The 17,252-nt window shown below is 46.8% G+C and overlaps 2 protein-coding genes across 2 annotated transcripts; both read left to right on the top strand.

Moving 5' to 3' along the window:
- Positions 1–335: 335 nt before the first annotated feature.
- LOC132388962 (uncharacterized) lies at positions 336–9,639 on the top strand. The gene is made up of 5 exons (XM_059961389.1): positions 336–431; positions 2,519–2,679; positions 5,471–5,642; positions 5,741–5,806; positions 9,281–9,639. Exons 1-5 carry the CDS (start codon positions 422–424, stop codon positions 9,637–9,639), a joined length of 768 nt encoding a protein of 255 aa, XP_059817372.1. The 5' UTR covers positions 336–421.
- Positions 9,640–9,642: 3 nt separating this feature from the next.
- On the top strand, positions 9,643–14,281 carry LOC132388961 (NACHT, LRR and PYD domains-containing protein 3-like). The gene is made up of 4 exons (XM_059961387.1): positions 9,643–11,018; positions 12,038–12,124; positions 12,278–12,445; positions 13,266–14,281. The coding sequence occupies exons 1-4, from the start codon at positions 9,643–9,645 to the stop codon at positions 13,351–13,353; spliced, it is 1,719 nt and encodes a 572-aa protein (XP_059817370.1). The 3' UTR covers positions 13,354–14,281.
- The last annotated feature ends 2,971 nt before the right edge of the window (positions 14,282–17,252 follow it).

The raw sequence follows: 17,252 nt of genomic DNA, 5'->3' as shown, positions 1-17,252 counted from the left end.
AGTTGGTATGTGTAGATGGAGTGAAGAGGCCGGGGGGGGGGGGAGAGATGGGTCCATCACAGGAAATTGGGACCATCTCGGTGAAAACTGTTATCAGCATTGTCCCGTTGGGCTGAATGGTCTGTATCTGTGCTCTGTTGCTCTGTGACTCCATCAGTAGGATGCACCAGATATCACTGGACAGACATACTGTCATGGCGTGGGAGTTCATGTTAACAGGGAATGTTTTGGCTCTAAGCCAACTGCTACTCTGATACAGGGGATGGAGATACTGTTATATTTACAAAGTAATCGTACTGGCTCAAACTTGGTGTCTGCTTCTTGTGTAATTCAGGGCATCACCAGCAGGTGGGGTTTTCCTGCACCGGGACCAAAGTGTGAACAAAACGACGACAATCAACAATCGTCAGTCAGACTCAGAATGGACACGGGTATGATCACTGCGATCTTTATAACTAAACTTCTGTTCTGTTGGCGCACACTAGTAAAGATGAAGAAACTTACACAGCTGTTAACTGGGCACAGAAAACTTTCATCAAGCAGTGTTATTGATCCCACTGGTGAAGCAACCTTGAGTAATTGATCAATCTAACAGTTCCTGCGCAGGGACCTGTGAGGGGTAATGGTCGAATCACTTCACTCACCATGCAAAGCTTCACCTGAGTGAAAGGAACAGAGAGTCCTGAATCAGGTGGCTGTGAGTGAAACACAGAAATGCAATAGCGGGCTTGGGGGTTGTGTAAAAGACCAGGGTCGGTTTCTGCTTCACCTTTAGACAGGACCAGATGCGTACGATATCTCCAACTTCCATTTATAAAATTCAGAACCAGATGGTAGGAGCATTTCCAGGAATTCAAAGATTGTGTGATAACTGAACATCTCAGGTCTTGGAAGGACATCTATCACTCCTTCCTGGTTTTCTTGCTTGCTGCAGAAAGGAGATGAGAGGAGTTTCCGAATTCAGTTTTCTGTAGCCGAGCTGAGGACATTGCCAGCATTGAGAATGGTTGATGACCAGACGACAGTTCACTCTAGATAAATTTGCAGTCTGCCTCTGTGTTTTAATACCTGAATCCATGTCTGGGCTGTGGACAAGTGGTGAATGTGAGTTCTCAATATTTCTCTATTGAGATTATCTGCTACCTGGATTTTAAATTCCCATGATCTCTTGTGAGAAACCTGGTATAGCCAATGACCAAATATCTCAGTCCCCAATAGGCATTGTGATTGTGCTCAACTCTGTGAGTCCAGGTGGAATAAAACAGAGATTACAGCCTGGACACAGGTCCTTTGATCCAACTAATTCAATTTGATCTAAATGTCTCTTGTGCTTGCTCCATTTTCCGACAGCTTTTCCCAAAGTTCCCTTATAGACCTCTATCCTTTTCCCCGCCCACATCCTCTCAACTTCGTAATTTTATTTGTGTTTACAGTCTCCTCTGGCTGCATGTAATTTTTACCCATCACCCGCCACGTGAAAGAATGCCATTTCTGTCACTTTTAAATTTCTGCACTCAAGTTTTAGAATCCCCTACCCTGGGGAAAAGACTGTGACATTTCTACCATACCTATGCCCCTGATTATTTTATATACATGTGTAAGGTCACCCTTCAAGCTCCCATGCTCCAGGGCAAACTGTTCCAAAACCGAGCCATATAACAGAAAACCCAACACCGTAGTCCGGCATCATACTGGCCATTCTCCACTACACTCTTTCCATCTTAAACACATCCATCCTATAGATTTGCAACTGCAATTACACACAAAGCTCTCTAAGCGAGACTTTGACAATTATCTGCACAGTTGTTACATGCAGGGGATGATGATCGGGACACCGAAAACAATGCACTAAAGCAGGGCCAGATTGAGAGCAATGTCCCAATAGAAAGCGGTCCGGCCACCGCAGAGGAGGAGGATCAAATTCAGCCCAGAGACAGTGACATCAGAGTCCCTGATCAGGAGCCTGAAACCGGCACAAGTGACGCGACTGCCTGTCAGCTCGGAAGCTCACTAAACATGGAATTGCAAAGTCACCAACAAGGGAGAGGGTGGATGCAATATGGGGGTGATGTGTTCGTAGAATGTGGTAGGGAAGAGGGTAAAAATGAGGCCTTGTTGGAGGGTTGGTCAGAGGAGAGGGCAATGTGTGGGTGTGGTACGTGTGGTGTAGTGGGGCACCTGTTACCCCACTACAGGAAATGTACTGATGATTTCCAGTCTGTGCATTGGAGGAAATGCAACTTTCCAGATGAAGAGAGTATTTACAGGATGTGAATTAAGGAGAATGTTTTTGCCAGAATAGTTTGAATTGAATGAGGTCCTTCTGGTAACGTAATACCCAGAACATTGCTGGGTCAGTTGTAAGGCCAGTTTTGGAGTTCAGGATAAAATCCATGTTTCCAGCTGAAGGCAAGTGATCACTGAGTTTCAAGAATTTACTTTTTTGTTGATTTGGGTGAGAGCGCTGGAGACGAGGGAGATTTGAATTCTTGTCTACATACACTTTTCATATTTGCAGAATTTACAATCTCTGACCTCCTGGCACCGGGGGAGGAATACCGACTGTACCAACTGACAAAGTTCTATAGAGACAGACTCAAACAAGCGATTGAAGAAAAGGTTGAAAGACTCGGTTGGATATTGACAAAAGAGGGACATTTCAGTAGAGAAGAAAATGAGGTGAGTGTATTTAGTGTATTATCACTGAACAGCTGGTATTAGAGGGAATAGTGATCAATATTCATCTCCGGCACATTCTAGCATAGTTCAACGTGGCAAGGGAAACTTTGATTTCTCCCTAGTCTCCAGCAGATGTGGTTTCAGCTGTTAAGATGGGGAGCACTGGGAACTGCATGTTCAGCGTCACCATTTCCTCTCACACCTGCTGTATATAGGTTGTGATATAACAGTAGTGACTGCATATTTGGACTGTTGAGCAAGCATTCAACCCGAACTAATTTTGCATCTTACAAGACTGTCGGTCAAATTCACCTAAGCTCATTAATCCAGGAGGAATATTAAACTGTCAGATTGTAAATTGGACCAACCGGCTTCACTGCCGTGCTTCAGGGAGCAAAACCTGCTAACCACAGCTCGTCTGGTCTCCATCTGAGTTCCCAAACAATGGGTGGATGACTTGTCGGAGTCATAGAACAGTACAGTACAGAAACAGGCTATTTGGCCCATCTATTCTATGCTGGACTACGGAAACTGCCAATTCCCATTGAACTGCACCAGGCCATGTCCTCTATACCCTTATCATTCATGTATCTATCCGGACTTCTTTTATCCGCTTGTACCACGTGCTGCTATTTCGTTCCATGCTCTCACCACGCTCTGAGTGAAAATGTTTCTCTTCTGAATGAAGATGTTGAGGGAAGGAAACATAGAAAACCTACAACACAATACAGGCACTTCGGGCCACAAAGTTGTGCTGAACCTATCCCTACCTTAGAAATTAGTAGGCTTACCCATAACCCTCTACTTTTCTAAGCTCCATGCACCTATCCAAAAGTCCCTTAAATGATCCTATCGTATCTGCCTCCACCACCGTTGCCGGCAGCCCATTCCACGCACTCACCACACTCTGAGTAAAAAACTTACACCTGACAACTCCTCTGTACCTACTCTTCAGCAACTTAAACCTGTGTCCTCTTGTGGCAACCATTTCAGCCCTGGAAAAAAGCCTCTGACTATCCATACGATTATTGCCTCTCATCATCTTATACACATCTATCAAGTCACCTCTCCTCCTCCGACACTCCAAGGAGAAAAGGCCGAGTTCATTCAAACTATTCTCATAAGGCATACTCCCTAACTGGGACATCCTTTTAAATCTCTTCCACACCCTTTCTAATCAACAGTTTGTATATATATATATATATATGTGTGTGTGTGTGTGTGTGTGCGTGTGTGTGTGTGTGTGATTGTGTGTGTATATATCAACAGAAACTTTTGGTGAGCCATTTTACATTTTACATGCGAGCTTCACATTTCATATTCTCTCTACTTACGGCTTTTTAGTTGCTTTCTGCTGGTTAATAAAAGCTTCCCAGTCCTCCAGCTTTCCTCTTTACTTTGCTGTAGTCTATGCACCGTCTTTTGCTTTTGTGCTGCATTGACCTCCTCGTTAGCCACGGTTGCTCATCCGCCCTCTGATATAATTTTTCATCTTTGGGATTATCTTCCGCTACCTGCGCCTTTCGAATCGCTCCCAAAATCTTCATCTATCCCTGCTTTTCTGTCGCCCCTGCTAGTGTCCTCTGCCAATTTATTTTTGCCTAGCTCCTCTCTCATGCCTATTTAATCCCTTTATTGAACTATAACACAGATAAATCTAACTTTTACTTTCTCCCTCTCAAACCGCAGTGTGAGTTCTGCTATTTTATGATCATTGCCTCTTAAGGGTTTATTTGCCTTAAGCTCCCCAATTAAATCTGGTACAATGCACAATCGCAAATCCAGATACGCCTTTCCGATAGTGGGCTCAAACATAGGATTCTCTCAAAAGCCATCTCATAGGAATTCTATAGATTTTATCACTTGGGATTCAGCATTGACTTGATTTTCCAAAGCTACCTGCATATTGAAGTTCCCCATGCTTATTTTAACATTGAACTGTTTACATGCCTCTTTTCTCTCCATTCAAATTTGTAGCCCACATTATGGTTACTGTCCCATCAGGGTCATTTTTCCTATGCCGTTTCTTAACATCTACATTGTCCAGTCCGATATCACCTCATTATAAAGACATTTCATTTTTTCATGACAATGAAGTCAACCCAACCCTCTAACCCATATGCCTGTCCTTTCGACTAAATATTTATCCTTGGATGTAAGCACCCAAATATGATCATTCATCCACGATTCAGTGATGTTGACCATCGATTGTTGTGATCTCTCGCTCTCCTCTCTCTTCCGTTTTTGTTGTCGCATCTTTTTGATGTAACGTGGCACATTGACAGATCGAGGACATTAATCACATTGCATCTACTGCAGGGCATCGGTAAATCCTTATTGTTACACAATATTGATTTAGAACTTCCTTCAGTTACTGTTTCTCTGTTAATGACTGAACCCAGGGAGGATGAGACAGCAGCCCTGTGACTGCATCAATTCTGAAGCTACTGGGGCCATTAACAGATATTTTCCTGCACATTCTCCATGTTTGTCTGTCTGCTCCACAATACATTATAACCATATAACAACTACAACACGGAAACAGGCCATCTCGGCACTCCTAGTCCGTGCCGAACGCTTACTCATACCTAGTCCCACTGGCCCGCATTCAGCCCATAACCCTTCATTCCTTTCCTGTCCATAGGCCTATCCAATTTTACTTTAAATGACAATACAGAACGTGCCTCTACCACTTCTACAGGAAGCTTGCTCCACGCAGCTACAAACCTCGTGTTACTCTTAAACTTTTGCCCCCTAACTCTCAACTCATGTAATTATTTCACTTTTATAGAAAGTTACTGAGCTGACAGAGAAGGGAAACCGGGCAGAGAGTTCCAGACTCTTCCTCAGTTTGGTGAATGGCAAAGGCTCCCGGGCCCGGAGGGCGATGTGGGAATCCTTTGTGACATGGAGGACTGAGTTACCGAAGTTGGATAGAATACTGAGAGAAATACAGGAGCTCGGTACGTTACAAACGCACACTGAACACAAAGGCACATTGAAATAAACAGGTTTATTTACTTCAGTTCTGTTTTCATGGACATTGTTTTAACTTAAACAGGTCCTGCTCCACTTGAATACATGAACTTCGCCGAAGGGTTATCTGAGTTACCCTCTCATCTGATAGGTGAGTGATGACATGCTCAGTTCAAACCAGATCTCAAATGTTTGACTGTGACTTGGTAGAACCTGGTAATTAAAATTCACCATTAATCACTCGCTGATCTCTGGTTCAGGTTACAATTCAGAGAATCTCTCGTTGCAGCCTGAATATTCTACATTGTATTTTTTCTACTAATCCAGCTGTTGGTAAAAGTAAAGCTTTCACTCCAGGTCCTACTGATCTGGGAATGCCCACACACCCCAGACAGGCTCCTGATACACTGTATGACCCAGTCCAGGTGACTTTTCTATCTTCAGACCTTTCAGATTCCAAAGCACCTTCTCCTTTGTAGTAGCAGCTGCACTCAACTTTGTCCGCGGATGCTCTTTACATTTTGTAATACCACAAGTGACTTCCACAGAGTTTGTCTAGCATTTCCTTTTCACCCGTTGCTACATCTACAACGTCATTCTTCAGCAGTACAATATCGACCCTCTCACTTATTTTTTTAAGTCTTTATATATCTGGGAAAGAAAAGCAAAACTTTGGTATCCTCTTTTATATTATTGACCATACCCTTGCATTTATGCACATTTCGTGTATATATCTAGGAAAATCTATATCACAGCTCTATCTCACATGACACAGGCAATAAATTCCAGGCAGCCACTACCATGTGAAAAAACTACCCACATGCTGTAAATTTACCCCATCTCATCTTAACCAAATGCACTCTGGTACGAGAAACTAGTCATAAGTGAAATTTAAAAAAAAAAACAACAAAATACAGGTTGTTTACTTAAACTTTTATCTCTCAAACTTGTACACCTGTCAGATCTCTGTTCTAACTCCAGAGGGAACAAACCAAGCCTATCAAGTTACTCTACTTGTAGCAGATGTTACCAAATCCAGGCAATATCCTGATGAATCTGTTCTGCACCCTCTCCAATGCTTCCAAGAGCTGGACAATCAGAAGTGAACACAATACTCCAGATGCTCCCTAAAACCATAAGATCTAGGAGCAGAATTAAGCCATTCGGCTCAGTGAATTTGCTCTTCAATTCCTCTATACCCCATTATCTCAGTAAACGTTGACACTCTTCCTGATCAGGATCATATCGACTTGTATTTTAAATAAACCCAATGATTTGTCTTCCTCAGCTGTCTTTGACAATAATTTCACAGATCCACCACCCGCCAGCGAAAGCAATTTCTGCCAATGTGGGTCCCCGGCAGCCAGGACAATTCACGCGGTTCTCAAGCATGTCAATTTTCTGTATGAGCCTCCCATGTGGGATCTTGTCAAATACCCGACTAATATCCAAACAGTTGATATCCATGTGTAACTTTATCCTTTGTCACCTCCTGGAAGAATACAATTAAGATAGCAAGAATCTACTTTCCCCGCCCAAACCCTTGGCACTGAACCATAACCTACCGCAAGTATTCTCTCTTTCATACTCCCATGGTGCAGAAGAGATAAAAGGCTGAAGGTCTGTACCACCAGCCTCAAAAACAACTTTAATTCTGCATGTATAAGTTTACTGAATTTTCATTTACTATGTTATTATTGGCTTAACAATAAGACAAATTTATTTATAATATTGTACCATCGTGCATCTCGTAAATAATTACCACTGACTTAGATAACCACAATAGACATACAGAAGAGTAGTAAGAATACAGTTCGGGTATGAATGGATTTAAAGAACAACTGATAATGGATTATGTAAATTTAATAGCAAACCCTGGGGAAAGCAGAACATTTTCAATATTATATTGTCTATCGAAAACCATTTGATTCTGTCCCTCGCGTGTTTAAGAGAAGTTTCTAATATATTTAAGATACACGCAATCTTTGTGAGATTTCTGAAACGCTCTATTAACATCCGCAAAGGAACAACCACTGTTATCAAAATAAATGGAGGCATGTTTCAGAGCGACTTACAAAGCCCACTATGGTTTTGTCTAGTTTTAAACCCGCGTTCTAATTTACTGAAACGGACAAGAATCAGGTATCAGGAAAAAAACGACTTATACTTTGACACAGCTATACAGGAATGATTGGATATTAGTTGTTCTTGCATCAGTAAAGCTAAAATAATTTATTCAAATAATGGAACTAAGTTCCAAAGAAACCATATATAGCATACATAACTACGCATATGTGTGTTTATATAACATATTAAATTAAATAAGTAGTGTAGAAATAGAAATAAAAAAAGAGATTAGCGAGACATGATCGATGGGTTCAATGTCCATTCGGAAACTGGATGGCAGAGGAGAAGTTGTTCCTGAATCGTTGAGTGTGCGCCTTACTCCAATCCTGTGCAGTAGTCCTCATGCACCAGACGGTGATTCAGCCAGTTACAATGTTCTCCAGGTTACACCTGTAGATATATTCGAGTGGTGGTTGGAAACTCCTGATGAAATATAGCCACTTGTTCTGCCTTCTTTGTAGCTGCATCGATATATTGGGTCCAGGTTAGATACTCGGAGAATTTGACAGCCAGGAACTTGAAATTGCTTACTCTGTCCACATCAAATCCCTCTGTGAGGATTGGTGTGTTGTGCTCCCTCATCTTGCCATTTCTGAAATCCACAATTAGTTCTAAGGATCTATTTTCATCAACGCAAGGAGGATTCAGCACTCCATACAAGCATATGCAATTCTGATAAAGGGTACACATCACTGAATGGAATTGAAAGCATAACACATAGAAATGAAGAAATTTTCATAAGAGAAGCAAGTTAACCAATGGAAGAATGTCCTGGCTTGCGTATCTAGTCAGCTGGGATGCAACGTCCATGGTCGACTCTGATAGGCGGAGGTATCATAATACAGTTCCCCACACTCCACCTGCCAGACTGATCAATAGCAGTTGCCAAGACTTCACCACACTCTCCACACACACGATATACACCACTGAGATGCTTATGGTCTCTGCCAGTCACGGAGATTCCTTTCCAGCTTTCCTCCGCTCCTCCATCACTGAGACTGAAAACCACACATTTTCAATCTTGTTGTTCCGATGGGTTATCGATCCGAAACCTCATATTCCCACATATTCTGCTCCTGTTTTGATGCAAGAGCAGTAGACACCTGTGACTCCCCAGTGTGCAGCTTTGCCAAAGTGCACAGTGTCCTGCTCTCCATATGTCCACACCAGATCAACATTAACATCGTCTGTTAATGAGGCAAACAATGGTTTAAATATTGTGGCATGTTGTTGCAACGGAAGTGCAGTCAGGATTGCAATAGGATATCAGGGGAATGTTCACCTTCACAAGTCAGAATATGAGGATTACACATTTTCTGGGATTTTCATCTCTGTCAATTCCGGTGTCTGTGAAAAGAATTTTACTTTGTCCTAATATCCATGGAAGTATGAATCTAATTCATGTAATCTCAAACACTGAATGTTGAAATGAGGTTATAATATTCTTTGTCAGTTGAGCTATTTAACATTTTTACTATGTTCTCTGTCCCCATGGAAGATGTTCAAAAGAAACACAAGGAGACTCTGCGGGCACAAACTGAAACACTGAGAGTGAACACGATCCTGATGAGGGAGAAGGTGAAGGTTTTCCAGCTGGTTGATCGATACGCTGAGCTCACGGTCATTTCTACTGTTCGAGATCGGAGACTGGTGGAACATGAGCTGCTGGCAAGAGGCAGAGACCACGAGGAGTGGAGACAGAAACATCTCCGCAGAGAGCTGGAAAAAATTCCGACTGATCAGTTGATCCAGAGCAGTTTTTCCCAGAGTAAATCCAAATCTGGGAGTTCGGCAGCAGTGGCCGGAGTCCCGGGGATTGGGAAAACAACAATGGTACAAAAGATTGTATATGACTAGGCCATGGAGAAAATATACCAACAATTCCAGTTTGTCTTCAATTTCAAATTCCGAGATTTAAACTCCTTTAACTGCAGAATAAACCTGAAGGAACTGATTCTGGATCAGTATCCTTACTTTGGGAATATCCTGAGAGAGGTCTGGAAGAACCCAGAGGGATTGTTGTTTATATTCGATGGTTTAGATGAAGTCAATGACAAAATTGATTTTTCTGATAGTCGGAGAGACAGAGAACCTCAGTCCACATGTACAGATCCTGAATTCAAGTGCAAGGTGTCGGACATTGTGTACAGTTTAATCCAGCACAAGCTGCTCCCAGGGTGTTCAGTGCTGGTGACCACCCGTCCCACTGCGTTACATTTATTGGAAAAGGCCAAGATCATTGTCTGGGCTGAAATCCTTGGATTTGTTGGTGAGGAACGGAAGGAATATTTCATCAGACATTTTGAAGATCAGACGGTAGCGGAAGCTGTTTTCAAACAGGTGAAGGAGAATGAGATCCTGTACACCATGAGCTACAGCCCCTCCTATTGCTGGATCCTCGCTCTGACACTGGGCCCCTTCTTCACACAAAGAGTCAGGGACCCGCAGCGAGTTCCCAAGACCATCACCCAACTCTACTCCTACTATATTTACAACATCCTGAAAAACCACGGCCGTGAGATTGAGAACCCCCGTGATGTATTACTCAGGGTTGGTCAGATGGCCTTCAGAGGAGTGTCCGAGAGGAAGATTGTGTTTACAGATGGAGATTTGATCAAGTACAATCTGCAGCCTTCCCAGTTCCTGTCAGGGTTCCTGATGGAGCTTTTGGAGAGAGAGAATTCTGCCCGGAGCGTGGTGTACACATTCCCACACCTCACCATCCAAGAGTTTGTAGCTGCAGTCGCACAATTCCTGAATCCACATCCCGGGGATATCCTGATATTCCTCACTGAAGCCCACAGCACGACAGATGGGCGATTTGAGGTATTTCTCCGTTTCGTTGCTGGTCTCTCCTCCCCAATGACAGCTCGGGGCCTGGAGGAGTTTCTGGGTCCATTTCCTCATCAAACAACCTGCCGGGTGATTGACTGGGTGAAGGGGGAGATTAAACGCCAGATTGGAAACACGAGGAGTGAAGCTGGTAAAAGGAGCCTCCTGAACACATTGCACTACCTATTTGAGTCTCAGAATCGTGGACTGGCTCAGGCCACACTGGGATCTGTGAAAACTCTTTCATTCAATGGAATGACATTGACCCCGATTGACTGCGCGGTCCTGTCTCATGTCATCGGACTCTGTGATGAAATAAAACACCTCGACCTTGAATACTGCCACGTTCAGTATGAAGGAATCCAGCGGCTGGGACCTGGGCTGCAGAAGTGCCAGGAGTTGAAGTAACCTGATTTATCTCTAACTGTGAAACAGTCCACTGTGTTGTTTCAAGGAAAAGGGATTTGTTTAAAACTGTAGTAAATAAGATAGTGAAGAACTGTGTCAAATGCCCAGGGGATCAGTCAGTAATTCCCCAAGGACGGGAGGGTTCTGTCGCTCCTTGTGAAGGGGTGTTGGAGACTTCATCAGATCAGTGAACAACGGCCATTGGATTAATGGTAGTAAATCACAGGAATGGCCGTGTTTCTCGCTGCCTGTGACACGTCCATTGACAATGTTCCTTCTCACTGTTACTGACACCCAGACCGACACTGACTGCAGCAGGAGGGTCAGAGATTCACACCCCCTTCCCGGTGAGGGACAAGAGACCGTCAGCAGACTGTCCCGGCAAGAAGGAAATAAATACCATTGTGAGATTGTCCTCCCACGGCCCTTCCCCGATTGTGAAGAATTGTGACAAATGCCATCCTGTGGGATCTCTTTTCCGCATCCCGCTCCCTCCTGTGGGATCTCTCGTCCCCATTCCCCTTCCTCCTGTGGGATCTCTCTGCCCCACCCCCCTCCCTCCTGTGTGATTTTTCTTCCCCATCTCCCTTCTTCCTGTGTGAGATATCTTCCCAACTCCACTTCCTCCTTTAGGGTCTCTTTCCCATTCCCCTTCCTCCTGTAGCTTTTGTGATTCTGTCCCTTTTCCTCAGGTGGGGTCTCTTCCACAAACTCCCATTGACATTTCCACATTCACAAATCGTTCTCACTGTGGGACTTTCTCCCATCCCGCGGCCCTGCCCCTTCTGACCCTGTCAGTAACCCTTTACTATCCATCGAGGAATAAGACAGACTGCATTTCTGACATTGGGGCAATAACCTGGAGCTGGTCAGTGAGGGACATTGACAGTGATAGGAACTCCACTCAGTGATATACTGAAGAGTTTAATGTATCCTGAAATATCCGAGTGAGAGAAATTCCCTCAGACCAACGGTTTGAATCACTTTGTTCATCAATCTGTCTGTTTGTGTTTAGAGTTGGGCAGAATGTCCTGGGAGATTCAGGAGTGAAACTGGTGTCTGCGGCTCTGAGGAACCCGGAGTGTAAATTACAGAAACTGTGGTAAGTATCAGACTGTGGGAGATTGTGTTTACAGTCACTGAGTGTCTGACATTGAACATTAATGTGATCAGTAATTGTGTTACAGATAAACTGGGGATTTGTACCATCTCCTGTCTCTGTGTGCTTCACCCTCACTCTCTCTCTCATCTCCAGGCTGAAGGGCGTCGGTCTCACAGATTCTGGTGTCGAGGATCTCGTCTCCGCTCTCAGTAAAAAACCATCACTGACGGAGCTGGACCTGGGATTAAACTCGCTGACAGATGGATCTGTCCCCGCTCTCCGACGCCTCATACTGACCCTCCCGTGTCTGGAGCGGATCGAGTGAGTGTTTTTGCTAATTCTGAAAGTTGCCTCACAAGAATATAGGGCCGTTAAGAAAGCTTATGGGGTGTTAGCTTTCATAAGTCTTGGGATCGAGTTTAAGAGTCGCGATGTAATGATGCAGCTCTATAAAACTCTGATTAGGCTACACTTGGAGTACTGTGTCCAGTTCTGGTCGCTTCACTATAGGAAGGAAGTGGAAGCATTGGAAAGGGTACAGAGGAGATTTTCCAGGATGCTGCCTGGTTTAGAGAGAATGGATTATGAGAGATTAAGGGAGCTAGGGCTTTACTCTTTGGAGAGAAGGTGGATGAGAGGAGACATGATAGAGGTGTACAAGATATTAAGAGGAATAGACATAGTGGACAGACAGCGCCTCTTCCCCAGGGCACCACTGCTCACTACAAGAGGACCTGGCTTTAAGGTAAGGTGAGGAAACTTCAAGGAGGATATTAGAGGATGGTTTTTCACTCAGAGAATGGCTGGTGCCTAAAATGCACTGCCTGAGTCAGTGGTGGAGACAGATAGACTAGTGAAGTTTAAGAGACTACTAGACATGTATATGGAGGAATTTAAGGTGGGGTGTTATATGGGAGGCAGGGTTTGAAGGTCGGCACAACATTGTGGGCTGAAGGGCCTGTAATGTGCTGTACTATTCTATGTTCTGTGTTAATGTTCACTGTGACAAAATATCAGCGGATCCGCGGGTTTTCTGGTGATATTTGTCTGTGTGTGTTGTTGAAACATTAACCCCAGTCCCCTGTTACTGACACTGTTGTGTAATCTGTTTATTTCATCTTTATTCTCCCATCTGTTGCAGGCTGGGGTGGAATCAGTTCAGTGAGACCAGGGGGAAGGAACTGAGATCTCTGCAGGTACCCAGACCCGGACTGACAGTGATCCTGTGAACATCTGAATGTGTGAACATCCCCGCCCGCGGGATGGGGACATTTTGGCCAATTCGCACACTACCCTTTAACTGCCACCCTTATCTTCAATTGCCACACGCCAGGTGTAATTCCCAACGGTATTAACGGAACTCTCCATTCTCCCGCAGTGACGTATTTCCGCCTATTGTCCGGCGGCGCAGTTTCCAACGGATGTGCTGGTTAGGGACTCCCCACATGAGACTCTGTGGAATTACACAGACAGTAAGAATCTGGGTTCCGGGGCTCAGTCTGGGACACCGGTGTCCCGGGGTGGAATTATCCCGGGAGAGGATCCTATATCTCCCTTTGCTGAGGACGGTGCATTCGGCAGTCTGGCCGATATAATAATGTTAACTTGACAAATCCCTCGGCAGTGACCCTGGATCTGCAGCGATCCCGGACACGTCCCTGAAGTGTGATTTTATAATCATCGGTTCCCCGATGCAGAGTGACGGTGAGAAACGCGACTGATTATTCAACCGGTCACTCCTTGTCGCCGGTCAGTTAATTTTGTGTGACTGAGTGAGTCGGGAGCAGGTTATTTATTCCCGCATGTCAGCAGTTCACACATTCTTTAATTTACATTTCATGATGAAATCAATAAACCGCTGTAACTTCCTGTCCTGGTGCCGGACTCGAGTTTTATTTGAGGTTTCTGCTGCCCCCCGCACCCTGTGCACTGCAACAGTGGTTCGGAGCAACTCACACTGACACAGTAGCGTCTCAGCTCCAGGCTGAGGGAGGTCGGACTGGAAGAGTCTGGTGCCCAGGATCTAATCTCCATGCTACCCCCACCGTGGCTAACTGCCCCCAAAGAGAGTTAAAAACATCGACTAACGTCAGACCTGATTTCAATTAGGTCCCAAATATGTGATGGGGGATGGTATACCGGCATTGAGCACGGGGTGAAGCTTCCTCCATACCATCCTATCACACACCCCTGTGGTCAGACACAGAGTGAAACTCCCTCCACACCGGCCCATCACACACTCCCAGGGTCAGACACAGAGTGAATCTCCCTCCACACCGTCCCATCACACAACCCTGGGGTCAGACACAGAGTGAAACTCCCTCCACACCGTCCCATCACACACTCCCGGGGTCAGACACAGAGTGAATCTCCCTCCACACCGACCCATCACACACTCCCGGGGTCAGACACAGAGTGAATCTCCCTCCACACCGTCCCATCACACAACCCTGGGGTCAGACACATAGTGAATCTCCCTCCATAGATTACCATCACACACCCCTGTGGTCAGACAGAGTGAATCTCCCTCCACACCGTCCCATCACACAATCCCGGGGTCAGACACAGAGCGAATCTCCCTCCAGATGGTACCATCACATACTCCCGGGGTCAGACACAGAGTGAATCTCCCTCCACACCGTCCCATCACACACTCCCGGGGTCAGACACAGAGTGAATCTCCCTCCACACAGACCCATCTCACACTCCCGGGGTCAGACACAGAGTGAATCTCCCTCCAGATGGTACCATCACACAACCCTGGGGTCAGTCACAGAGTGAAGCTCCCTCCACACCGTCCTACCTCACACTCCCGGGGTCAGACACAGATTCTCCCTCCACATGGTATCATTACACACTCCTGGGGTCAGACACAGAGTGAATCTCCCTCCAGATGGTACCATCACACAACCCTGGGGTCAGACACAGAGCGAATCTCCCTCCACACCGTCCTACCACACACTCCTGGGGTCAGACACAGATTCTCCCTCCACATGGTACCATTACACACTCCTGGGGCCAGTAACAGGATGATGCACCCGCGGCGCAGTCCAATCCCGCCCTCTCATGCCCAGACATGGAGAAAAGGTCTCTGTAGAGTGAGATATATCAATTAAGTTCTGCATTTGAAATGGATGAGAGAGGACAATCTCAGCTTGGAACAGCAGCATGGGATCCACCCCTCCAGCCTCTGTAGAGGAGGTCAGAGAGACAGGGAGAGATGGAGTTGAGCGACTGGGAAGGATACAGTGGTGCATGCAGTGAGAGAGGGTGCAAAGTGACACACATGAGCTGGGGAGCAATGGTGGATATTAGAACCCTAGCGGTTAACAATCACATTTGATTTCTAGGGTCGGAAAGTAGCCGAGGATGAAACCTAAGATGAGGGTAATTTCGCATAAAAGGGACCTCATCTCTTCTCGTCCTCTTTCAACGTCCGCACTCCTAAGAGGACGCTGGCCCTCCCAGTCTGCTCACACAGGCCGCGCTACTAATCTGTCTCCACCCTTTCCCATCGCCCGAAATCCCAATGGACCCTACTCCTTCCCCTTTCTTACCATCATATGCTCTCCCAATGGGGCCCCTTCCAGTTCATTCTCAACGGGACTGTGACCCTGGAAATTGCTGGGGATTCCTGAATTCCGTGTTTGACGGAACTCAGGGCTGTGTTTACGGAATTGACGAAAACGCTGATGGGTTTATTAGTTACACGGAAAGTCGAGTGTGGATCCAGGTGGAGGGATGAGGAGAGCGAGTGGGGGAGGGGAGGGTTTTGCGGGTGGTGGGATGGTGTGAAGACGCTGTGTGGTGGGATGAGGAGTGCGAGTGGGGGAGGGGAGGGTTTTGCTGGTGGTGGGATGGTGACAAGACGCTGAGTGTGGTGGGATGAGGAGAGCGGGTGGGGGAGGGGAGGGTTTTGCGGGTGGTGGGATGGTGTGAAGACGCAGTGTGGTGGGATGAGGAGACCGAGTGGGGGAGGGGAGGGTTTTGCTGGTGGTGGGATGGTGACAAGACGCTGAGTGTGGTGGGATGAGGAGAGCGAGTGGGGGAGGGGAGGGTTTTGCGGGTGGTGGGATGGTGACAAGACGCTGAGTGTGGTGGGATGAGGAGAGCGAGTGGGGGAGGGGAGGATTTTGCTGGTGACAAGACGCTGAGTGTGGTGGGATGAGGAGAGCGAGTGGGGGAGGGGAGGGTTTTGCTTGTGACAAGACGCTGAGTGTGGTGGGATGAGGAGAGCGAGTGGGGGAGGGGAGGGTTTTGCGGGCGGTGGGATGGTGACAAGACGCTGAGTGTGGTGGGATGAGGAGAGCGAGTGGGGGAGGGGAGGGTTTTGCGGGCGGTGGGATGGTGACAAGACGCTGAGTGTGGTGGGATGAGGGGAGCGAGTGGGGGAGGGGAGGGTTTTGCTGGTGACAAGACGCTGAGTGTGGTGGGATGAGGAGAGCGAGTGGGGGAGGGGAGGGTTTTGCGGGTGGTGGGATGGTGACAAGACGCTGAGTGTGGTGGGATGAGGAGACCGACTGGGGGAGGGGAGGGTTTTGCGGGTGATGGGATGGTGACAAGACGCTGAGTGTGGTGGGATGAGGAGAGCGAGTGGGGGAGGGGAGGGTTTTGCGGGTGGTGGGATGGTGACAAGACGCTGAGTGTGGTGGGATGAGGGGAGCGAGTGGGGGAGGGGAGGGTTTTGCTGGTGGTGGGATGGTGACAAGACGCTGAGTGTGGTGGGATGAGGAGAGCGAGTGGGGGAGGGGAGGGTTTTGCGGGTGGTGGGATGGTGTGAAGACGCAGTGTGGTGGGATGAGGGGAGCGAGTGGGGGAGGGGAGGGTTTTGCTGGTGGTGGGATGGTGACAAGACGCTGAGTGTGGTGGGATGAGGAGAGCGGGTGGGGGAGGGGAGGGTTTTGCGGGCGGTGGGATGGTGACAAGACGCTGAGTGTGGTGGGATGAGGAGAGCGAGTGGGGGAGGGGAGGGTTTTGCGGGTGACAAGACGCTGAGTGTGGTGGGATGAGGAGAGCGAGTGGGGGAGGGGAGGGTTTTGCGGGTGGTGGGATGGTGTGAAGACGCAGTGTGGTGGGATGAGGGGAGCGAGTGGGGGAGGGGAGGGTTTTGCTGGTGGTGGGATGGTGA

The sequence above is a fragment of the Hypanus sabinus genome, unplaced genomic scaffold (genome assembly GCF_030144855.1).
Source record: "Hypanus sabinus isolate sHypSab1 unplaced genomic scaffold, sHypSab1.hap1 scaffold_443, whole genome shotgun sequence".
In the NCBI taxonomy this organism is placed as follows: Eukaryota; Metazoa; Chordata; class Chondrichthyes; order Myliobatiformes; family Dasyatidae; genus Hypanus; species Hypanus sabinus.
Note: the sequence above shows the minus strand (reverse complement) of the source record. Positions and strands in the feature narration are given on the sequence as shown.